The following is a 25,520-nucleotide window of genomic DNA, read 5'->3' on the forward strand; positions in this document are numbered from 1 at the left end:
AGGCAGAAGGGACTTCCCTGACACAGTCCTCCAAGTACGCTTTGCAAAATAAGACGGGGGCTTTCTGTAGTGCCTACAGTATGGTTGCTATCTGTATTAATATTATTACTGATTAACGAATGCTTTTGTCGGACATAGTCCTTTCTACCACGTAGAGTGCTTTTTCTTGTTCTGTGTGCTTTTTTTGTTTTTCAATAAACATGACTTAATTATTTCTTTATTTAATTATTTAATCTAGACAGTAACTCTGCAGAAATATCTTATTTGGATTTGCAAAACCTCTAGCTTGTGCCTTCCCATTACCTTCCAGCTGTCAGATACCACCTGTAACTCTTAGCTAAGGCCTGACCCAGGAAAGTCCTGATCCTTACCCTTGGGAATTGATTTCAGAATACGCTAAAATGCAGAATGGCCTCAGTAATGACCCTACTGCCTCCTGAATTTGCTCCAGACATTCATATGCTTAAAATGAAACGTGTGCTGCAGCTTTTTGCTCCATGTGGTAAGTTCTGAAGCCGCCTTTCAGAAACATTTGTGGCGTCTAAGCCTTGTAAAGCATTTCCCAGTGTCTCCTACATCGATGAACGCTGCAAAGCTATTTTTAATATTGTGGTTGAACAGTTAAGATTTCAAAGAAAGTTCCTTTTGTCTGCAGAATAAATTTTCTGCACATTTTGTATATGCTTCCAATAGTTCATGAAAAAGTGTCTTAGAATCAGTTTTTGACTATCCCAGGCTCTCTGAACCTCTGGGTCTTTCTTCTCCTTAGTACCTTCAGTTATTTATCTGATTGTTCCAGAAACCAGTCTGCACCACTAACAGCTGGCAGTGCAGAACGCACAGGAGGCCAACCACACAGTTGCAGAAAATTTGTCTTCATTATTGATTTTTACACCAGTTTTACCTGACTGTCAATTCCAAGCATAAGCAACATGGAGAAGAACAGTATTGCCCACAAAGGAGAGATTGGTAACTGCGTCACCGCTTCTGGATAAGCCAGAAATGCCAGTCCAGGGCCTGGTAGGAGAAAAAGGAGAGAAAATGTCAATGTTATCAATTGGGCACTGTGATTATTTGCTTCTGCTGATAGGGTTTAGGTTTATTTGAATGACTCAGCCACGGATGCAGCATCTAACCAGGGATTTCAGCTTAATCAGTGTTCACTGGCCAAGAAGTCAGTGAATGGATCTTGCTTTTAAAATGAACCAACCAAAACCAAAAAAACCCACCCAAACAAAAACCACCCACCCATGCAAGCAAAATACTAGCTGCAGTTCAGCAGCTGCTCCTGAGAGACCCCTTTGTATAGCAGAGAGAGGGACTGTGATCCTTGGCTAGCGTTACATCGCCAGGCACCGCTCGGCTTTCTCTGCCTCTCAAGTCGTTACTGAGAGCTGTAATCTTCTGCTTTGCACCAAGTAGTTCAGAAGAGAAACAAAGACAGCTCAGAAACGGAGAAGACACTTTCCAGCATTTACAGTATTCCCATTTTCTACTCCATTCCACTAGTTACCTTAAAATGTACATTTCCATTTGTGTTCCTACTAACTACTGATGGGGGCATAGTGTTGGAAGGAGAATATAAACTCTTGTTAAAAAAGAAGGAGCTCTTTCTGTTGTCACAGCATGGCTGGAAACCAGCTGATGTCAGGTTAAGAGTGAAACCTGGAGCAAACTAAATAATCACAGAAATAAAATCAGCGTGCATCACCTAAGGGGGGGTATCCGATTTTTCAGTTTTCATTAAAAGTAAGTCTGTCTGTGATAATTGGTTGGACATCCATAGCTGTCGAACCTACTGAAGATTTCAAACCTATTGAAAATCAAGGATTGGCACGAGACATCAGAATTGTCAAAGTAAATGCAATGCAGCTTTTGAAACAATTATTTGCCAGCGATAGCAGCTACGATTGGAATGCCTGCCAAATGGCAGTAGTGAAAGCAAAATACATTTGAGATAAATATGTACTTAATTTTACTTTGTTACACGTTCCATCAAAAGGCAGCTACGGCTTTTAATAATATTGTTTGTTTTACAAAGCTGTATAAAAGATTGCAAAACAACATGTCTCATGCTGCTAAAAAAAAAAAAAAAAAAAAAAAAAGCACGTTTCTGAGCTTGCTAGGGGAAAGAGAAGCCTTAATTAAAAGGTCAAATTTCCAAATATCCTTTGCAATTACTGGCCACAGCAGGTCGTGCGCATCTTTGAAAAGTCTATTATCTTAGGTACCTTAAAATGTATTTAGGAGCTTAATATGATATAAAAATATTGTTTTGTTTGCAGGTGTAGTCTTCATATAGTTACATCTGTATCAAATCCATAAATCCAAGAAGCTTATTTCACACACCACCGGCTTTCCAGAGCATTTTTTGACAACAGTATATACCATCATTTTTTTTTGCTAATTTCTTTGTATGTGTAGTTTATCGAAACCCTATTATTCTCTGCTTTTCTAACTAAGGCAATATATCATCAACGGGCTGCGTTTTCTAGTATAAGACGACATCTTTTGTCCACCAGCGACTTCCAACCAAGCTTTCCGTTATCAGATCCCTCCCTGTGGCCAGAACTGCTAAATGAGTATCTGGTACACCAGCTGGGTTAGGGCAACCATCTGCTCTGCTACTTTAAGCTTTTTCATCTGGAAGAAAGACAAGGAACTGCAAAAAAAAAAAAAAAAAAAAAAAAAAGGCAGAATCCTTCCATGGACATCTTACTGCCCTGAGTAAAATGACTTTCATAACAAAGGGTCCCATAAAATTGGCCGATAGCGTTAGGTCTGAACAGGTGAGAAATGGATCTGCCTCAAAGGGCTTAAGCTCCAGAAACAATAAAAAGAATTTAAAAACCTAGCTGAATTTGAGAATGTTGGCTCCTGAAACATAACGACCATCATTCCTCCTCTCAGTTTGCTTTTAAGAATTTCAGTAGCAAGAGGCCCGTGATCTGACGTCACAGCTAAGCAGCGAGGAGATAACTGTGCTGCCACCTCTTGTCAGCGCACCCCCGCTCAGCAGTATTCATTAGCACTGATTGCGCCTGCCCAGGGTGAGCCTCTGGCTGGCCACTCGCCACACCGAAGGTCTGAGAGCACTAGGACAGGCTGCTCCACATGAAGGGATTTCGCTGGTGCCGCCTTGAGAGGTCTGAAACAATACGCTCCCTTTTGCAACCAGTAAGGGCGACTGAAACGACAGGGAGCTGAGGCAGGTTTTGAGGGAGGGATTTTGAACAGTTACATGAAGCAGCTGGGTACAACACACAAACAAAAAATAACTGATGCCACTGAACAACTTAGAGAAAAATATATTGGATACCTGATGCTGCCACATCTGCAATAGGCCTCTTTGTGACATTAGCCATGAATCCGACAATGGAGAAGATGACAAAGCCAGCAAACATGCTCGTGCATGAGTTTATGCAGCACACTATGATGGAGTCCCTGAAATAAAGGTAAGGCGCTGTAAGCAGTAGGTAAAGCAATGCTACTGGTCATCAGTATATTACCCTTTTTCCCTGTGGAAAGATCTGCTGATTTAGGATTTCACAGTTCGGGTTCCATTTCGTGCTGTATGTGTTATACCGTCTCTCCCATTAGTGTAAACGCAGTTATACCTCTCATTCCTGGTTAGATACAACATTTAATATTCAGATCTGAGACTACGCTTTATTTTAACAATACAGGACACGGAAAGCCAGAATCCAGCTCCAGCTGGGATGGGAAAGTGCCACTGTAATATGCGCGGTCATCTGCTTACCTGTAAACATTATTGTGGAAAGGGTTGTAACTTCCAAGGGCAATCAGTGAACCAAGACCCAAACCGTAGGAGAAGAAAATCTGTGTGGCAGCATCCAGCCAAACCTGATTGCAGGAAATAATTTTTTTAAAAATCTGTTTCTGCACTTGAGGAGCAGGTCATATGTCTGAAAGGTGAACAGTTAGCAGTGAAACTTTTGTTTACAAGGATTGAATATTTACCTCAGAGTCTGAAAGCTTACTGAAGTTGGGAGTTATATAGAATAAAATGCCTTCCTTTGCTCCAGGCAGTGTTACACCACGGAAGAACAAGATAAGCAGCATAACATAGGGATAAGTAGCAGAGAAATATACCACCTGATGTGAAGAAACAAGACATTGTAAGTGTGGAAGGAAGAATGATCGGTGCTTGTTAACACTTCAGAAAACGTTTGCTCCCTAAAAACACTAGCAGCAACTGAGGCTGACTTTTAAAATTGAAGCATTTATCAAAAGCTTGGTGAGGAAAGCGGAGTGCCTGCTACAGAACTCCCTAAACACCATGTCCACAGGGAGGTGGCTGTGGCTGACTTCCCTGAAGCTAGAATTTGCGGGGCTAGGAGATTTTTGCGCGAGGGGTTGATGCTTTTCTTTTTTTTTGTATTCAACAAGGGGAGCTCCCTAAAACAGAAGGTTCTCGTACTCCTATCCTGCTTGTAGAACAACATCTGTGAGATTGTTACCCTGCTCTGACAGATGCGTTTGTATTTTTAACACTCTCTCCTCAGACTCCAAAGACACAGCCCTTTTTGCCACCTTCTCTGCGTGGAGAAATGAAATGTTTTGATCTGAGCTCAACTAGGCCACGTTCAACATGTAGCTTGAGGTGGGTCACAGTCACAACTGTCTTGTCGAAAGTTAGCAATTCATTCTTTCAGTGTGAAAACATCCTAGTCCTCTACACCAGGCCTGAGATCTTATAAGCCAAGCCTTCAGTTGCCACCAGGCCTCGTGACCGTGGCTTTTCATTCCCTAAGATTTCCTCCTGCCATTTTGCGGGGGGGCGGAGAGAGAGGTATATGCCGATGTCAGATGCTGTTGCCTTTTCATTCCTGGAGGAAGGTCTGTCAATAATGTAATTTCCTTTAATTCATTAGTAAATTCTATTTTGCACTCAGAAACCAGCCAGCCTGCAGGAAGCACAGCACGCAAGTGCGCCCGTGGTAAGAGCCACCTGCGTCTCTCCTTTAGCGTGGGGCAGCAGGGAGTGACTCTTCTCTGCAATACAGCTTCAGCGCTTGCGTATCTAAGTCCAGCAAGGGCTGAGCAAAAAATGCATGCTTCTCACCAAAGCCAGAACGCTGCATCCTCACTCTATTGCTACCCAAAATAGCTAAAATGTTCATCCCAGTAACAAGCAGACATATCTTTAGGCGATTTTATACCTGGTAAAGCCAACAAGTCTATAAGTGAACACACCATCCAAGACTGGTCAGAGCTAGCTACAGAGGAGCCGGCTCTTTCAAAAACACCGTGCCATATCAATTCAAGAAAGATAGAAATGAAATACTTCACAGAGCTATTCCAGAAAAACTATCCCCAGTGCCTCTTACCTCAAGAATTTTCAGAATATTTCAGTAAAATGGGCATTTTTATTTGAAATGTATTTACAGTACTTTTTAATCTTACCTTTCCGGTCCAGCCTACCCCCTTCCAGATACAAAAATACACCAGAATCCAGGCAATTGCTAGAGTAATTGCTAGCGGCCATCGGATTTGCCCTGGTTTTTCCAGTCCATCAGTCATTTGGTGCATGTTGCGTCTAGAATAAGCCAACAGAATGGTGTATTTGACAACTAATTCAGAAGACAGTATGTGAATGACAACAAGCACAGGAACTATATAGAGAAAAATTATCAGCTTACTCCCAGAATTCGACTACGGCACTTGTCATGTTGGTGGTGTTTGCTAAGGTATAATTGGAGAAGCAGCGGTCGGTGTTCCATGGGTTCTCACAGTGTTTCCAAGGAAGAGTCTATTCAAGAAAGAGAGCGAGAAAAACCTAAACAGTCAAACACTTTTAAAGTAAGCATTTACCTCAGGTATCTCTCTCCTTACTAGAAATGACAGTTGAGTGGAGAACTAATATACTTTGAGTTCTGCGGTGCACTGATCTCCCTGGGGTGCATGCCTGACACATAAGTTATTTACCTCCGTATCAACTGTGTGAATCATATGTGAAAATATTTCTTCCTTTCTTCAATATATCAGCCCAAACGCCCTGGAGTCTGATACACCTCTCAGCATGTGAGGGCACATTGAGCGCGCTACAAGAAACAAGGGCAGCAGAAAGGACCTCCTAGAAGTCCTGTTACATCTTGTTGCACTAGAGGTAATAAAGGTGCAACGATTATTGGAAATCAGAGATTTCCAATTTCCCCTCAGGTCAGAGGACAATTAGAAAAATGTAAACTTCCTATTTTCTACACACGTCCATTGCATTATCTTTCAGAAGTTCTGAGAAGCACAACCTGTTTCCACACGATATCCATTAGAATGAATCTCATTTAGATACAGCTTAGATATTCTTCTGACAGCCAGTCTTGGAAAATCCTCTCACAGAATATGTTGTATCAGGGTACTTCGTGTTTTAAATACAAGGATAAGAGGCTTCGAGGGAATTAGAAGTTAATATTCATCTAATATGGGCCAGTGCACCACTTCCAGACTATGACTGACCTTTCACATCAATAACAAATCTGAGGATAATAAAAAAAGAAATTATCATGTCACTCCCAGACAGTAATTAATGCAACTTTGGTCAAGGGACAATTCTTTAAAGCCGAGAACAAGCAAGCATGAATAAAATTTGTAGAAGAGACAACAATTGAACAATAATGCATTAATTACTGAGACTTATGTAAGAATGCTTCCTCAGATGGCCCAAACCCATAAATCAGACAAGACCTACTCAGCTGATGAATCATCCTTGAGGGGAAAAAAAAGGCAGCTAAAAATAAGGCTAAAAGGAAGGAAAACAGTGAAAGTAACAACAATGAATGGAAGTTCAGAGCTAATCAAATCAAACCTTCCATTCCATGGGGATTTCTTTAATAAAACCCTCCACTATTAAAACACATTGCAATGATACTATTCCCAAAGAATTAGCGTTTGTGTGGCTGCTATTGAAGAAAAAAAAAAAAAAGTCAGTTATGCAGTAGAATTTTTCTGAGGGGAATGACTGGCCTGTGGGCTCAACGGCAAAGGGGCACTCCTGCTCCCGTTGGCATTGCTGGGACAAGGAGCGCGACGCCTGAGCGTGACTTGCAGCCGCCTGGCAGGTAAGCAGAGGAGCAAGCAGCCATGCTGGCCATTAAAGCGCAGAGACCCGTAAGACGTGAAACTAAAAGAGTACAGATGAAAGAGCTGGGGCTCTGAAGATTAAGATGAGGAAATTTAAGCAAATCGTTAAGAAAGAGAAGCCTGTGGCACCAAAACGACCTCTTATTATGTTTCTCCACTGACATTCTTGGAACAGAATATTTTCCTCACAGTTTTCTGTTCTACATTTCTTGTGGAGAAAAAAAAAGGGGTGGGGGATTTTTATAAAATAGTTTTCCTTTAGTGAGAAACGGCTTCTCCTACTGATTTCTATGCATTTTGTGTTCACCTTACACCTTTACAGTGAGACAGATCAATCAGCTATCTACATATCACTTTGCTTTACATTCCACAAACAATTCCAACGCACCCCACCGCCCCCCCAACACACATACTTACAGTGGTAAAGGAATTATACAGGTAGTATATGGCCCATGAAATAATCACAATGTAGTAAATATTTAGCCAAAAGGAAAGGACTGCAGCAGCTAGTCCCACACCTGTAAAGAAAACAAAAAGATAGAGAAGAAGGTAACTTTTAGTAATGCCTGTCAGTTGAAAAGCTGCAGTTCAGAAGGACAAATACAACATATGGGGCAGATACCATTTACCAAATTTTGTAGAAGCCGAGTTAAAATTTTAGATGTACCATTATAAAAAGACCATTAATTAGGGTGATAGTTTGGTCATCCATAAACTTAATCTTAGTGTCCAGTTCTCTGTGTGTTGAAGTAAGCAGTCACATCTGCTGCTGCTGAGATTTTACAGGCATTTTTTACTTCTTGGCCAAAGAGCTAAATCGGCTCATTCTCTGAAACAGCAGCCCCACAGAAACTTCTGGCAGATGCATGCAAATTGAGGATGAGTTATAAGACCTGCTAGCCATTTAGTACACTGATCACAGTGCTTGATGCTTAGTATTACGTCAAACTAAAGAAACGTCAGGCGTTCCACAATGCGAATGCCTTGTCTTCTACTCCCCATGGAGACTTCAGGGGTATTTTAAAATATTCAGGCTGGTGACAGTTGCCACATGGCACTAAACAGAAGGAAGTGCTGGAAATAATCAGTGTAATGCAAAGCAAGGTCTACACTTTGCATTGTGCCCCCTACCAACAGCAGTAACTCCAGCAAAATTAAAATACTTAACCTGTGAGAAACTTTTTCATCTCTTTGGGTTTTCCCAATGCAAAATTTCCTATAACTCTAAACAAACTTGTAGCTCACCCTATGCTAATTATCAGTCCTACTGTGTGAAATAATTTATAACTCAATGTGTAACTTGCTCCTCTCCTGGTCCAGAACTCTACTGCTCTAGCAACGAGCAACCTCAAACTAGCTAAAAATCTAAGTACGGAGTGAGCTTGTCTTAAGCAATTCGTTGTGAAATCGCCATCTTTGAAGTGTCTGGCTTTTGAATTTCAATAAAGAACAACAGGGGATACAAACCTCTGTGACCTCAAACAGAAACAATGTTTACCAAATTGCTGTGAACCGAGTTACACAACTGCTCAGAGAGCTATTGCTAGATTTAATATGCTATTTTTAACAGTCTTTGTATGTTCCTAACAAAAAATAGAGGTTTTTAAAGTTCAAAAATAAGTTTATTGAGATTCTAATGCCTAACTCTTGCTGGTTTTAATGGGGAATGAATAATACCCCAGCATGTTTCAAAACTGTCAGTTACAACCTTGTGGAAAAATACGAAAGCATAAAGAAACATCCCTGCCCTGTCACTTTGTGCAACTTCTGCATCTTGGAAACAAATGGAAAATAATCCAAATTTCTACTCTACCTTTGAACATTGGAGCAAGCTTCCACACTCCAAGGCCTCCTATAGATGTATACTGACCAAGGGAACACTCCAAAAGAAACAGTGGCACTCCAGCAAAAATTAAAGTAAGGAAATAAGGAATCAGGAATGCACCTAAGAAGAAATAAGAAGTCTGTTACAGTGGGGAAAAACACTACTGAGTTTCCACTGTTTCCATCGCTATTATATATAAAAAGAAACCCCCACTTTTTTTGCTGTTAAGTGTAACTTTTCAATAAAGTTAGTGGAAAGCACATGTACACTTATGAACCAGTATCTCAAGAGGTGAAAATAAAGGGAAAAATATACCTCCTCATCATTTAAATATTTTCTGTTTAAGTAAAAAGCTAAAATCCAAAAGACTCTGTATTTTTTTGCCTTCATCTATCACAGGAGTACGCAGATAGCATACAGGTTTTAACCAGAACTGGCTGCTTTCCAGCTGAAGTTAGCCTTTTATGGTACACTCAGAGTCAGTATTACAAGCTGTATGCAATACTCTCAGAAACTCAATTCAAAAGAGAGGGCTCTGAAGGGTTGGATGGCAACGTGCTCTAATGCCTTACGGCCGTTCAAGAGCACCAGCCAACCAGAAGTTAGAATAAACTCTGGAGCAGACCTCAAAGCAGAGCACCGCACTCCAAAATGGCTCCAGCCTTCCTGGACAAGTGTAAAGCAAAAAACAAAACAAAACCAAAACCCAAACCTCGCAACAAACTGAACCCCCAAACCACCTATACAGATGAAAAAGCTATTAAAACCAAGTTCTGTTTTACTGATTATTTTTATGGTGAATTATAACATACAAATATATCAGAGGTTGTAAGAATGAAACAGCAAACATACCTCCACCGTTCTTGCCACAAAGGTATGGAAATCGCCACACATTCCCTAAGCCAATGGCATAACCTACACAGGACATAAGAAAGTCAAATTTTCCTTTCCAAGTATCTCGGTCTGGAAGATCCGTCTTCTTCTTCTGCACTTTGACTACCAAGGTCTTAGGCTTGTCATTGGTGATTGAAGCATCAACTTCGGTGGAGATCTGTCCGTCTGCCACTTTCGTCCCGTTCGTCGCCATGTCTCTGGGTTTGGCGGGAGAGGCTCTGGCAGCAGCCGGACGCGAGATTTCAGCACCAGTCCACGTGGACAGCAGCTTTGCGGCTGGCGGGGCCGGAGCGGGGCTGCGGCGGGGCCGGCGGGGCCGCCAGCGCCGGGGGGCGGCCACCCGCTCCCCTCCCCCTGCCCGCTTCCCGACCCACCTGCGGAACACAACAACACAACACTCAGACGTTCTCCAGCGGCACTCAAAACCGCCCAGTTGACCGGAGACCTCGCTGCCGACAGAGCTTTGCGACGCGGGCGTCTCCTCCAAGAACAAGGCCCTTCCTTTCGGATTTTTTTCTTAGGGACTCAGTAGGAAGCAGGGCAGAACTAACAGGGTCCCCCCAGAACAATCTCCAAGCCACAGTTACTCATTTTTTCCCTCCTATAGATCTCTTATGAGTCTACAGAAACAAAATAATTCTAAAATGCAGCACTGCACCGTACACCGCCTACAGCCCAGATTTTATATGTATATATATAAAAGATGAAACAGTAGTGAGATTTCTATTTAACAGCCCAGTAAATAACATATATAACAGCCCAGAATTTGGGCAATGAAACTATTCCATTTAATCATTCTGCTTTTAAAAAACTAAAGGGGAACTCCCATGATTGTAAAGTTCCTTTATTTACAAGAAGTTGTGGCTGTCAAGAAATAGCACTTGCCACTTTTAATAGTGAATTTAACAAGTACCTGCAAACTTCCACAGCTCCACTTCAGCTGGAAAAAACAGTGAGCTAGTGTCTACTGTATGTCCACTGTATGCTCATTAATGATTGATTTACTGTTTAGTTCTTCTTACTAACTTCTTTTACTGTATGCCTGTCACCAGACCTCAAATCAGAGACTGTGGCGAATGAAACACTTGCCACAGTGTGAAGCTACCTCATATGGCAACGTTGGCAACATTGGCCACGAGGTCATGCAAAGATCAACAATCATTTACACTTTTGTGTAAAGGAAGATTGAGATCATTAGCCATTCACTTCTAATTGTAAATTATGTTCAAAGAAACATAAAACCCATGAAAAGCACTGTTTATAGCAGCGTCTTTACTTCAGCTTCTCATTTCAGATCACTGCATGATTATGATGCTTATTATAAGGCCTCATCCAACAATTAAAAAAAATATATATTTTTTTTTTTCAGTCTGGAAGCTGAAGTTTTCGTTTGGAAGCTGAAGAAGAATCAACTGTAGGTATGCTGGGGTGTGGAGAGAAACACAGATCATGATTGTAACCTTCCTCTCTTTTCAACTTCAAAATGGGACTCAAAAAAGGAGACTCCATCTATGTACTTTCATGGCCTCACGAGTCCTTCTGTGTATCTCCCCTTCACAAAACCGGACTTAGTTTACCATATTTCAATGCAAGCCTGTCCAATTTTGCATACCAATAAATGTAATTTCTGGCTGTAGCCAGAAGCTTGAGCAGTTCAGGTACTGCATTTCCTTGTGCAGGAGGAAATTCAGACCGTTGTGTCGGCAAAACGGGGCTCCTGTTCTGAGGCTGGATTGAGATCGCGTTGAAAGTTTGCCCTCCCCAGCTGCAGGGTGGGAACTCCGTGGTGCAGAGCGCGCCAAGAGCGCACCAACAAATGTGCAGTTCGCCAGCACCACCTACTGATGGAGATCCAGAACTGAAAGGGTGTCTTTTAGCCAACGCAGGCTGTACTAAACTAAGGATCACCAGGGCGTTCTAGCACTTTTACAGCAGGTCCTGTGCTAGATTAGATTTTATTTGTGGTGGTTGTTGCCATTTACATTTGGGTTGTGCTTTATCATCAGCAGGAGCTTCCAAGTACTGGAAGAGGCTGAGTGTGTTGAGGATGAGTGGAAAAAGAAACCTGAAACAACATAAAAAAAAACCCAAATAAACCCACACTACATATATATATATTTATATGTATGTATATCTCTTGCTTGGCTCATAATGAGGGATAAACTCATGCCCACAGCTGGCACTCCAGGAAAGGATCTGTGCTGAATCTCAGAAGTGAAGAATTGAGCCAACAGGAACAGGAATATCTACAACCAGTCTCTGCAGGTGAGTGCTGGGCATAGAGCCTGCCCTGGCTGTGCCAGCCCTATCAGATACTGGAGAGTTTTGGGTGTGCATTAAAGCCTGTCTTGAATAAAGTTAGTCATTTAGTCCAGTGTAAGAATCCACAGCAAAGAAAAAACGGAGGGTTAGTTAGAAAATCTTCAAAAATAAAGCAAAGAACCTGGGATTTTGTGACTCCTCTGGGAGGAAGCTGCCCAGACCTGTTTCAATACTGAATGTAAGGCTGAAACTTCACAAGACACCCCAGCCAGTGGGCATGTGTGTATGTTGAGGGCAAGGGGGGTTTGGCAGCCAGCCTGGTGCTTTTAGTATTAAAAGAGATTGAAAGGCGTAGTTCAAACAATCACACATGGAGACATGCTTAACTTTATCATACAGTATAACCTTTGGCGAACACCCTATTGCACACACTACAAGTATTCAGCAACCTCGGGCAGTGGCAAGCCCACAGGCTCAGCAGAGTTTCAGAGGATGGAGGTCAGGACTGACCAGTTTGCATCTGTCCTGCCCTACCGCTGCTGATGCCAGTATTCCATTTGGAGACCATGCTGGCTGGAGATTTTACTGGCAGCGGTGTCTGTGCATGGACATTTGTGCATATCTGGTGATACAACAAATCAGCATCAGACAATGAAGAAACAGTTGCATTCCATAGGCTTGAAAGTAGGGTTTTTTCCATGACATGAAAAATAGTTTTCCCCAAGCCTACGAAATAATAATAATAAATTACCACAATAGAAGTAGCTTCTAACCTCCAATCCACGCTCTTTATATACAGTAGCACTTCAAAACCTATGACTTACATACAACATCCCAGGAGAACTGGCAATACAGCAGTAAAGATACTTGGTACGTGCGCTCTAATCTGATTAGGCTATATCCCACAGCACTGGGATTTAAATTTAAAATTGGTCTGACATGGAATAGGACAGAAAGACACTTATGTAAGCTCTGTGCATTGGCTTGGGCAAAATGAAATACAAATTGCAGTTGTCAGCCAGCAGAGCAGGTACGACACTCGCTATGCAATGTTATGCTTTGTGAGAAGAAGATGGAGAGATCTTTTAAATAAGTCGGTCTTTGCTCCCCCGGTTCCTTCATGCCAACACCGAGTGTGCTAGGAAGGGCACAGCAGCTTCCCACCACATTCCTCAGTGCACAATAGAGCTTCCTTGACTTCAGTTACTAGGGTTGCTCAGCCAAGAGAAGAAAGCTCTCTAAAGCAGGGGTTTGGATACCATCTGGTTGTCCCGCATCACCACCACATTAGAGAAGAATGACCTAAGAGAGCCAAGCACACATAGCAGCCAAGGTAATAAGCACAACCAGGGAAACTGGAACAAAGAGAGTGCCACTTAATTAATAAAAGCATTTTTTCTCTCTCCTGGTCTGCATAAAAGTGGATTTGAAGAGTTTTGTACTGGCTGCATAAAATGAAAGTGAACAGCAATATTACTATCATCTTTCACAAGTGATATCAAAAGGCAATAAAGAACACTTCAGAAGCACGCACAGTCAGCAGGAAATCCCAGTTCCTTTAAATGATGAACCTCTGCTACATTCAGAGTTCATTACTCCCTCCCCTCCAATCCATTGTGTTCCTCCCTCCCCAGAGTGCAGCAGCTCCAAGGGCTCCGCACAGGCAAGACTACGGCAGCTCCATTCAAGAAATGCTGTTATATAAAATGCTTCATAAAACGTTGAAGGTATTACTCCCCTAACCTGAGTGGGACTCCAATTGACCCCATTGAGGCCGTGGGTTATTTGTGCTTACAATTCTATTTGTATTGGGCGCTCAAGTCAAGAGAAAGCCATGCATATGCTAAGTTTCATAGCAAACTATATATCCCATGTCAGCAGCATCCTGGAGTGTATAAAATGGCATTGAAACATAGAAAGTGTAAAAAGAGGACTGCTGAGCTCATTGGACTTCCATTATGAGAGCTTTGGTTTATTATGGTTTTATAGGAGAGATATTGTTTGGAAGCAGTAAGCAAAACACTGTGCACGTAGATAGTGCACACATGAAGGTCTACCACACATACATGGCAGAACCCCGCATGCCTCAAGGAATGCTGCTACTAACTTTTCAAACTGGTACTTCAGATCTCTTGTGAAAAATCTGGCCCAGTTACGTGGACTTCCACAACATGTTCATTTGTATTCAATACTTTGTGCAATGTTCACTGGCCCAACCAGCAACCATGCCACCTTTGGTTTCTTAATGGGAGGAGAATTTTCCTTTACGTACAATTACTAAATCGCATATTGAAACAGATCATCTAAACAAAAAAAACCCCACAAACAACAAACAAAGAAAGAAAATGTCTCACAAGGTGACAAAACAGACTAATTTCTTTTCTTTTGGTTCACCTCTTCTGAACTTCCTCATAGCCTCTGCTGTTCAGGGAAAGCCATCACAAATTTCAGAAGTGTTTCACAGTGCTCATCCCCCTATTTCTTTTCTTAAGACGGGTACGTGGAATCCGGCGTTACTGTGACAAAATCAGTCCTTAGTTGCATCCGCACCAACATCTGATTCCCCAGCTGAGTGCTCCAGAGAGCTCTGGCAAACCACGATGAGCAAACGGAAACTGAAGCCAACTTGATCGTTTTTAGATTTGAAATAACAGCAGCAGCAAGAATGATCAGAGGCAAGACATATGGGCAGGAAAAGCACCTCTATTCCAGAAGACGAACTATAGGCAATTTTATTTTCACCACAAGAAAGTGCAAAATCAAAATACCACTGCCCATATTTTCACTTCAATTCTATCTAAATGAATTACAAAGGGTTTTGGTTTTGTGCAAGTACCTATTTGTGGAAAAGCTTGGTAGCAACAGGGCCTTGTCTGAAAAACACTGTTAGATTTTAGTTTAATTTAATGGCATAAGCTTTTCTGTAATCGTTTTCTTGCATTTAGTTTGCATAAACTAAATAGTGGCTCTAATATTTTTACTGCCTAATAAAACATCACATGACTTCACCCAAATTCCCATGTTTAGTCAGTGAAGCACATTAGGTGTTCCAAAGATAATTTGGCAACAAATGAAGGACCTTAGCTGGATCTTAATACTTCTGAAGTTGGCCAAAACCAGAGCTGTCTGCAGTATCTAAATTAGATTGGTCACTTTTCCATAGCAGCTTGTTATTTTCAAGTTAAAAGCTTCCTTTTTCCCTATACAAGTCTATATTTTAACTTTAATATAATCTTCCCTCTGATTAAAAAAAAAAAAAAAAAAATCAGATCTACAGGAGTAAGAGTGTCACAGATCTAAGCATCTGTCTGATTAAATTTGAACAGCCAGCTACATCTCTTCCACTATTGACAACAGCAGCACTTGCAGAAGGAAATCTAAATTACACATCCTCTGAGCATCTGGTTTTATGAGCCATACATACGACATTCTATGCCTCTTTCTACTCTTCCTTTTTAACTATTTATACACCATATATTTACCTTGCTGAGGTGTTTCAGAAACCTGTGCGTGCTTAAATAGGAAATGGTAATCCATAAAAGCTGCCACATGTGCAGGTAGTGTAAACGGATGTGTCATTGTCAGCTGAGAGAAGGTGAGCTGCGTGCTGGAAAAGCTTTAGAAGATATATAAAAGTGTAAAAGATGCATTAAAAACCGACATGCTGCACTACAAAGATCTTTCTTTATGAACGGTACTGTGTTCTGGTTGGGGGGAAAAAACCATGAACATTCGGCTGAACAGAGAATTATGAAACAAGCTTCAGTGAGGTGTAATTCTGGCGTATTTCAGAGGCATACAACCATGTCCTGTACACCGACGGTCCTCCTCCACCCCCACAGGCACCTCTGCTTTGAAAAAGTTACCCAAAAAGTGCTGCTTGGATGGGAGATTTTTTTAATTACAGTAACACAACTAAAAATAGATATTGTCACATCACTTATTTGATATTCTAGTGGTACTTAAGATATTGGCCAGCCCTGCCCCTTGTTACTAGATTAACTAGTTACATCAATCTCTCGCACCTCAGACTAGAACACGTGTCTGGAAGGCATCAGCCTGGGGGAAAGGGGATGGAAGTGGTAGGAGCTTCATTCCCTTGCCCATTGTAAGCATTTACAGACAGATTTCACCTATACTGAAGAAACACGCTGACACCTAGCCCTTCAGGCTCTAAGACATGACATGAAAACTCAACTGCTTGCTTCCAGTTCTAGCTGCCCTTAAAGGAACAAATTAGCTCTGTAGCTCCCCAGTAGAGCCTGCATGTGAAAGAAAGAAATAGAATAGGTTCCTAAAAATATTCTGTTTTACCTCTCCTTAAGGTGTGCCGGCATTTCTATAGCACTTATCTGTCTCTCATGGGATGCACGAGTTGCCACAAGAACCCAAAGCGGTGATAAGGATAGCATCTCTAACTATGGCTTGAAGCCAGTCACACCACCATCGAGAAGGAAAACCAGCAACTTTTCAGTTTTCCAGTCTTCACGTGCAAAAAAACTCAGTACTTCAGAAACAAAGATGAAAAACAGAAGCCAGACATCACCAGAACTGCTCAACATTTCTGTGGTAGATCCCTTCTGAGATACCTGTGTAATTTTAAGCCCAAACCACAATCATTTACTCCCTAAGTGCAGCTTCAGTTCAGTAACAAGACTTATGTTCATCTCCTGTAGTGCACAGAGCTCCCCTAGGGTGAAATTCACTCTTGATGTAAAAGATATGAAGGTCTAACCTGCTCTAACTCTTTCTAGAGCTTGTCTCTTATAAAGTATTGCATTCAGGACGTACTATGGTGAGACCTTTCAATAGAAATATTTATCACTTAACCCTCCCTAAAAATGTTTCGTATTTCTTTTTAAAGAACTTACTAGCAAAGATATACCTTACTAGCAAAGATATAATTATAAGGGACTGTGTAATTATCCAGAAAAATACACAATAAAATACAAAAAAGAGAAACAAGCAAGAAACGCAAGATGGAAAATCATGAAAAGTGCTGGCCATATAGCCTGTAGTAAGGTTATTTTTGAAAGGCAATGAATTTTGTCCTTGTTAACATAAGAGTAAAGACAAACCAAAACATACTTGCACCACAAGTGCAAAATTATCCTGACAACCTTGGGAGTCTGCTTGCAGCTTGCTTCAAAAATTGCAATATTTTCTTGTAAGCCTATAATGATCTTCCCATCTGGACCACGTATCATTTTTATTTAAAACAGACAATTGATCACAGAGGGAGATGCAAGGAAAGAGGAACTTTTTCCACTCATCATGGAATTATATCAAAACTGAATAACTGATAATAAGTCTCTTACAAGGCTTTTATACTGACTAACATCACTTCCCAATCAATCCTGGTGATTTTAACAAGGCTGTGGGTAGTTATACATTATTTGAGTATGTTATCGCTCACCCCAAATTAGCACAATCTGCCCCTACTAGTCTGTATTTGCACATCAAAAATTTCTCAGCCAAACTCTGAACAAGTTTCATAGCCATTTACAACAGAACAAAATGGCCCTTGCGATGTGGGGGACCTACTTGTTTAGACACTTTGGTGATTCCTACCTTATTGAATAGAGCGTTTTCATATTGTTATGAATATATGCATCTTATGAATATATGAACATAGCATTTCATATAGTTGTTTCCATTGCTGCATTTCTTTGCAATAAAGCATTTGTCACAATTTCTATTATTAGCTTCTAGACTGACTACTGCAATAAAGCGTAATAATTACCACTGCAACCACACCCCCACTTCTAGCTTCACCACGGTTAGATGTTCAGTAGGATTTGCTCTAGAAAACCTGTCCAGCTAAGGACAGCATTCCCATACTTATTTGGGCTCTTGTCTACTGATTGTGCTCCCATCCATCTAAAGTTTTATCCAGCGGGGTAATAATCTAAGTTACTGCTGTATAAAAATGGTTTTGCCCATTGTTCTTCACATTAGTATAAAAATGGTTTTGCCCATTGTCACTCACATTAGTTGGGTATCACTCTTTAGCCCTAATTGGTATTAATAAGCCATCTGTGTTGTGCAAACCCAAAGGCCCTTCCTCAGAGCCCACACTGGTTTTCAGCGGAGAAAATGCAACTGCTAGGGAACATGGAGAGCTTCAAAAAAGGTCACGACTGGAGACAGTCAGCATCCTGGTTGATGTTAAGACAGGTTCCAGTATCCCCTTGCTGACACCCAGTAAACAACCCAACATACCTCTTTATCAGGGAGCGTAGCGATAGGACAAGGGGTAATGGTTTTAAACTGAAAAAGGGGAGATTTAGATGAGATCTCAGGCAGAAATTCTTTGCTGTGAGGGTGGTGAGGCCCTGCCCCAGGTTGCGCAGAGAAGCTGTGGCTGCCCCATCCCCGGACGTGTTCATGGCCAGGTTGGATGGGGCTTGGAGCAACCTGGTCTGGTGGGAGGTGTCCCTGCTCTGGATGATCTTTAAGGTCCCTTCTAACCTGAACCATTCTATAATTCTATACCAGGTGCCTCTTGGCCACAAAAGCAAGCCAAGGACAATTTTAGTGGAGCAGTGTGTTTACTGTCGTGCTCTGAACTGCAGAAATCAAATACAGTTCTGACTGACAGGTAGTGCCAATCATGCGATTTGCTCCTCTTATGTAGCCCTTTCTCCCATCCACCCCTCTCCCCTTTGCCTGGGAGGAGATGAGGGTAATGAAGGAGGGTGATGAGATGTGCCTGCCCATCTACCTTTTCCCTACTGCCCCATGGTTTGCACCCTTATCTGGGATTTGCAGTACAGTTGCCCCGATAGTTTCTGCCTTGTCCAGAGCAGTTCCACTGAGACGCTGTAGGCAGGAGTTGGGCAGCTCTGACCCCCTGCTGAAAGGCATCGAACTTCTGCTGGCTCAAGGGGTTGCACAAAGACGAGGCCTTGGAGGCACACCAATGCAGGAAGCCAGGACGGAAGAAGGGAGCAGCAAGTATAATAGAAAGGCAAAGTAATTTGCCCAAGCAGTAGGCTGGGGCAGAATTTAGAGCAGAGTTTCTTTGAGTCCCAGTGCAATCCCCAGACCACCAATAGTAAGAGGCTATTAGATAAGTGTAACAATATTTTTATTTCTAGCATGTACAAATGATTAGGTATGAAAGACTGTTTGCTGTATGAAGGCAAATAAAGGCACATAAAGGCTCCAGCAAAGATCACAGCCACCTTCTATGCCAAAAAGAAACCCCAAACAAACAAATAAGAAAAACCACACACACAGAGTATAAATAACCGGAGGTAGCGTTTCCTATTTAATTTTTACCAATGTGAAATGGGTAAGTCACATGTTATTTCTCTTCCCAAAGAAGAGGATACTCTGATATGCAATAGCCACATTTACTGGCAAGTAGTCATGTCTAGGTAGTCTGGAGATGGAGAAGGTGGTCCTGCAGTGTTGTTCGAAGGGTGTCATTGTCCAAGTTGGACTGGAGCATGGCAGCATCCCTCTTAGAGAGACTAGAGAGCGGCTTGAACTGCTCCTTTCAAGAGGACTAGGGGTCTGCAGTCTGCACAGGCTGGCAGAGACAGGAGGGAAGACCTAACAGTATGAAACTGGTCTACCAGCCCCTTAGCTCAAGCCAAATCTGCCCTGGCCAGTCCTGGGGCAGCCATCACATTGGGGTTACTTACAGTAACCAGGACCAGACTGGCCTGCCCCAGGACAAGCCTGTGAAAACCGAAGCACTGCCTCGCTGGGGACATGGCAGGTCCTGATGGAAGACCTACATATTTCCTTTGGTGAAAACATGACATAAGAGACTCTGCCTTCCTTCAGTATGTGCTGATTGAATCTCCTGGGATTTGGCTTTGTTTGAGGTCTGTAAGCATCTTCCATCTGTCACTGTGTACCTTTTTTTTTTTTTTTTTTTTCATTTTTTTCAAGCGTTACCATTTTGGGCAAGAGTGGTGAAAAAGATGTTGCTCCACACGTCAGAATACATCAGAAAGAACATTATTCCAGTCTGAAGTTTCTTATATTTAATATGGCCACTGAATATTGATGATCAACCTGTGAATGACTCCTGTTTTGTATCAACACTCGCAATGTTGCACGGCTCCAAGAAGCCCTCTGTTGAAGGGGGAGCTGCAGCAGAGGCAACACTACCTATTGCATCCCGTATGTCCTGACCAAGCTTTCGAAGCCAAATCCGCTGAGTCTGATCCAAACACCCAGAATTTCATTAAGCGCACAGTGTTCCTCGACCTGTAATTTCCCATGTAATTCCCAGTACCCAATCAGGCCAAATTTAGACCAGATACTGTCTTTAAATAGATTATTTAATCTGAAAAGACTGTTATTAACTCTTAGCGGTTGAAAAGGCATATCTTCACCAGTGAGGGGAAGGGGGAGAGAGAGAGAGGGGAAAAAAAAAAAAAATAAAGCTTAAACAGTGTTTGCAATTCTTTTTATTAGCGTTAAAAAAACCCCAAACAACCATAAGTTTCAATTTCATGCTTCACTACGAAGCCGAAAGGACTAGAAAAATAATTTCAGTAACATGATAAAGAAGACAAAGTCACAAAATTTCAAGAGCTATGGATTAATAAAAACCAAGAGTTTGGGCAACAAAGTGCATTTTTGTGCTGAATGTTTCCCTTAGTTTAATGTACTCCTGCCACCTCCAGTTTCTAAACTTGGAGATATTTGGGTTTGTCTTAAATCTGAAAACACTGCCTAAAAGTGCCATGGCCAACTTATTCTTCACAGGATAACATCTTGGCATATCTGAGGTCAGATTTTCTCTGTGTGACTGGGCAAGTCACTTTGGGTGACATGCAGTGGGGGACGTTGTCCAAAGTGGAGAGACCCACCCAACAGATGGGATCCACAAAGCTCTGTGCATCAGATTCAGGGATAGAAATACATTTTGACAAACAGAGAGATAACGGTCCACATTTTTAGAGGTTGGGTATGCCACCTTCATGAAAGTCAAGCTTCCTTCAATTTATATCACTTTATCGCAATTCATTTCTTTTCCCCCCCAGCAACTCCCACAAAACCCCTTATCCAATTCTAGCAGCCACAGATATGACAGGCCTGAACTTCCCCAAGCCCGGTGGAGGAGGCAGCCATGGCAGATGCTCCGTTTCCTAGTTTACAAGCCTATTGACTGACAATAGCAGCTGCCAACGCTGCTAATTCCAAACAATTCTAATTTTGGTGCTGCCTCTACATTTTACATCATGGCTTATTTTAAGTAGCCCTATTTTCTGAATAAGAGAAGACTTCACATTTGTGATTTCTACATGCAGTTGCCATATACTGCAAACCAACCAAACAAAAAAAGAGCACAGGCACACGCACACGTTCACACAGTTAAGCCTCCTTCAGCAGAGACTAGAAGAAACAGACCCTTTTGGAGGGGGTGCAGGAGAGAAAGAGAAGCCCTGAATCTGACTTACCCTTTTCAGACACAGCTCCAAGCTAAAGTCGCATTTTCTTTCTGTTCTGTTTTCTTTGATCCTCAAACTTCAATCCAAACCTTTAAGTTTAAATGGGATTTCGTTCTGAACTTAGAGCAGTTTAAATGGAAACAAGAAATTCTCCCTTCTCCACCCCTGCCAAATCATGAATTTGAAGCTGCAATATTAAGGTGCCTAGCAAATCTATAAAACTTTCTGGCTTGAAGTGATAAGGACAAACAATCAGGAAGCTCACTCTGAAGGTAGGAGATAAATAGAACAATTTGCTTTCATTTCACTTAGGAAAAGAAAAGAAAAAAAAGCTCAAGAAAAATTTTTGAATTTTGCAAGTGGTCCATACACAAAAACCAGTCATTGTTGGTTTTAACTGATGGCTCCATTACCGTACAATACCAACAAGGCAAGGTTTCACTCCTGTCCTGAATGACTTTTAGGTTCCATTGAAAGTCTGTCTTTCAGTGGGTCAGATTCTGCTCTAAAATGTTGGCATCACTGAACAAAATACAAGCGTATTCTGTGTATTTTGCAGCTTTGTATCCAAGCCCTAGTTCCCTTAACGACAATTCAGCAGCATCTCGGACTCAACTTTCTGTAACTACATATCCTTTAAGGGATGCAAATCTTCTTTTACATAGACTCATGGTAACAAGTCTTCTACACATGACAATGGAGCCCATGTTTGTACTTGCCAAGGTACCAAACCTGAGGCTCTGGGTGCAGGCCCTAGTCATATACATTTCTTTTAGCATAATCTTATTTAGACTACACCAAAATGTAGTACAAAGGTTTCCAGCATGGAGGGCACATGCATTGTAAAGCAATCACTATAATTTGGGTTTTACCTGTTTCTAGCTTTCTAGCTACTAAGCAGCTTCAAAGCTTTGCTCAAAAGAAACAGATTGAACAATCTCCTTAGGCATCTGCTGTATATCCACTAATATCTCGTCTTGTTTGGGACTATTAAGAACGGCTAGCTCTCACACTAAGTCATTCATTTTGAATACGACACAAACTATCCACCTTATTTACTGCACTATAGACTAAAAGTTTTCTGCTTCAGGAAGGAATCGATTTATTGGTTGCGGGGTTTTTTGGTTTTGAGGTTTTTTGGTTGGTTGGTGGTTGTGGTTTTGGTGGGTTTTTTTGGGTTTGGTTTTTTTTTGGTGTGTGTTCTTTTCTTTTTTTAAACACACATTTATTTACAACAAACTTACCAGAAGACATCCATGTACCAACACTGACATTACTCATAACTGAAAGCCAATGGATAGGGTCATGAAGCCAGATAACACCAAGTGTTGGTTTCTGTCATGAATCAAAGCCTGCTACTTTTATCAAAAAAAAAAAGGTAAGACACCATCTGGTGAACATCAACATATCAAGGAGAATACGAGACAATTTGGAACCAATGGCTAATGCTACAATCTAAAAACCACAGTCAATATTTGGGACCATTTTCCCCTCAAAGTCTATGCCCCAGAACTAGTGCCTTCTAGTTCCGGAGGACCTCTGTCAGTGATGCTGACGCCACACTGGTCCAGTAGTTAATTGATCAGGAGTCCAGACAAAAAGCAGGAGAAGTAGAAAACCTGCAAGTCCCAGACAAAATATGCCATCTGGGTAAGTTAAGTGCCAGGTTTCTTGTTGACAAGGGCCAGGCAAATAGGCTGGTTTTGGAAACAGCAGAGCTGCTTGAGAAACCTTGTTAGTAATATGTCAGGCCTTGTCAAAAAGAAAGTGTTAAATCTTCAGTTTCAACCGACTGACCGTTTATGTTCAAAGACGACAGCTGTTTCATTCAACGGCAGAAATTTAATTACTTTATTTCAGCCACTACAAGACACAATCTCCCTTGATCTCAAGGGGCATATTTTTCAGTACGAAGTCCAAGCCAGAGTCTTAGAAGGCAAACACCTTTCTTAAGGAGCAAAGGAGAGAGTTCTCTCCTGCCCTGCCCCCCAATTTATTTGAACAGTAAGCCACCTGAGCAAATATATTATACATGGGAGATATGATTTTTCCCTGGAGAAGATTAGGTTAAGCTTGCCCTTTTCTAAAGGTTCATCAGGAAGAAGTTTAAGAAAGAAAAATGTGTTTTCATATCAGGTAAGAGTGCAGGTGTGGCTTACCTCGTTCTCAAAATGGATGAGCCTGCACCAATCTGCAAGACTGACAGCTTTATTTCCACCTACCTGACCTGAACAATAGCACAGCAGAAAACATTTTCCCAGATCCACACTTGGGGATTTGAACATTCATACTGATACCACTTTAATCACATTTGACTGTCTAGAAAAAAAATCCCAGTTATACGTATTTAAATATATCGGACAAAACCTTATTTGCTGCAGCAAATAATTTGTATGGGGTTTCCTCCCCCCCAACCCCCCCCCCCCCCCTTCCTGGAAACTGCTTTTTCTCCCCCTCAGACTTTTACAGCCTTGCAATTGCAAGGTTTGTGGCACTTGCCAAGGGTGAAGGAATCTAATTTGCTAATTCAATCATTTGCAAACTAATGACTGTAAGCACATATAACAATGACATTAAAACATCTGGAACACAAGCTATGTTGATGAATACATTCTCAGAGTAAACAAAATCACCTTTTAACTGAGGCCCTTAAGGCCTGTGCTTATGTCTGGTTCAAGAATTTTGTCTCTTCCTGGACAATAGCTGTATTATCAATGAAATTAACAGTAATCAAAACACAGCTCTAAGCCCCTCTCCTAGTTGGACTGCTCCAAGAACTCCAGCTGGAGCCTAACTTTTGGGTTACGGCAGCAATCCCTCAAGCCCCTCCTTTCAACAGGAGGGGTAATAAGCCATCCACTTCTCAATTAGAGGAGTCTGCTTCAGATTCGCCCAAGAAACCATGTTTTTTAGTGTTTCTATGTAAAATGACTCAAGCCCCCCCAAATTCCAACGCGGCACATATGTGGATGAGACATGTGCATAAGGGAAATAAACAAACACCCCCCCCCCCCAATGTGACCACGCAGCACCAGTCCTATAGCATTCAATTGTGTTTTAACATTGCTTCGGGTCAGATCTATAGTTGATGTTTTTAAGCCTACAGCCCTCCAAAATCAGCAAGAATTCAGTTTCAGGCATGATCCTTAAGCACATCTGGAAATCCCACTCTTAACCACCTGTAAAATATGCCTGTCACCAGGCTCTGCTCTGAGCTGGCAGGCAGCATCTTCACTGGACAAAGCCATGCGCATATACGCTACCGAGCGCCTTTCTGGCATTCAAGTGTTAACAAATGACCCCTATTTTCAGTGTGTCCAAATCAGATTATTGTGCCAGAATTTCTCAAGTGGAGATCTGAGAAGAGTGTCCTCAGGCAATCACAGATGCAATAATACTCTCTCTTAATTTATTTGAGAAAACAGCCTGAAAATTGGGACAGTCATATTTGCTTGCCAATCGGGAAATTCTGTATTCTCAGCTGCTTATGGATAATAGATGAGCAATGTTATTCATCAGCAGGCATCCAGTGTCCCAATGTTATATGGGCTGGATTAGTATCCATTCCTCTGCTGCCACACCATACTACATGTTCTACTCCACGCTCTTCCCTTCAAAGATTTCACTTAATCCTCCCACAGGGGATCCTGAGGATCAATGCATTCTACTCCAATTAGTATCTTAGTACTGTCCAGACAACCTTTCAAAGCAGGAGCAGATTTCTAGGTAAACACGTGGAACAGATCTTAGAAAACATGTATTTTCACACTGGAACAAATTGGAGAAATATTGATCTTGCACAATGCCTAAGAGTTCTCCCACCCGCAATAATTCCTTCCTGTTAGAATGTACATGTAACAGATTTTAAACATTAGAAAACAATGTAGGATCATTTGTCTATATTACAACAGTTATAAACCAAGACTTAGAAAGGTGAAATGGTGACAACCATCTAACAAGAACTGATGAACCCGGAATTGGAACCTAGTCCTCTTCACGAAGAGTGTATCTCGCTCTGCACC

General features: G+C 41.7%; 1 protein-coding gene across 1 annotated transcript in view; it reads right to left on the reverse strand.

Moving 5' to 3' along the window:
* SLC6A1 (solute carrier family 6 member 1) overlaps positions 1-25,520 on the reverse strand; it is a 61,901-nt gene that overhangs the window by 10,007 nt on the left and 26,374 nt on the right. Inside the window, exons 2-10 of the mRNA XM_063348358.1 lie at positions 9,779-10,194; positions 8,915-9,046; positions 7,519-7,619; positions 5,664-5,773; positions 5,428-5,560; positions 3,982-4,116; positions 3,761-3,864; positions 3,320-3,444; positions 905-1,017 (exon numbers count right to left, since the gene is read on the reverse strand). Of these exons, the coding sequence (XP_063204428.1) occupies positions 905-1,017; positions 3,320-3,444; positions 3,761-3,864; positions 3,982-4,116; positions 5,428-5,560; positions 5,664-5,773; positions 7,519-7,619; positions 8,915-9,046; positions 9,779-10,013 (1,188 nt within the window). The 5' untranslated portion in view covers positions 10,014-10,194. The remainder of the gene's footprint in view (positions 1-904; positions 1,018-3,319; positions 3,445-3,760; positions 3,865-3,981; positions 4,117-5,427; positions 5,561-5,663; positions 5,774-7,518; positions 7,620-8,914; positions 9,047-9,778; positions 10,195-25,520) is intronic.

This window comes from Chroicocephalus ridibundus, chromosome 10 (genome assembly GCF_963924245.1).
Source record: "Chroicocephalus ridibundus chromosome 10, bChrRid1.1, whole genome shotgun sequence".
In the NCBI taxonomy this organism is placed as follows: domain Eukaryota; kingdom Metazoa; phylum Chordata; class Aves; order Charadriiformes; family Laridae; genus Chroicocephalus; species Chroicocephalus ridibundus.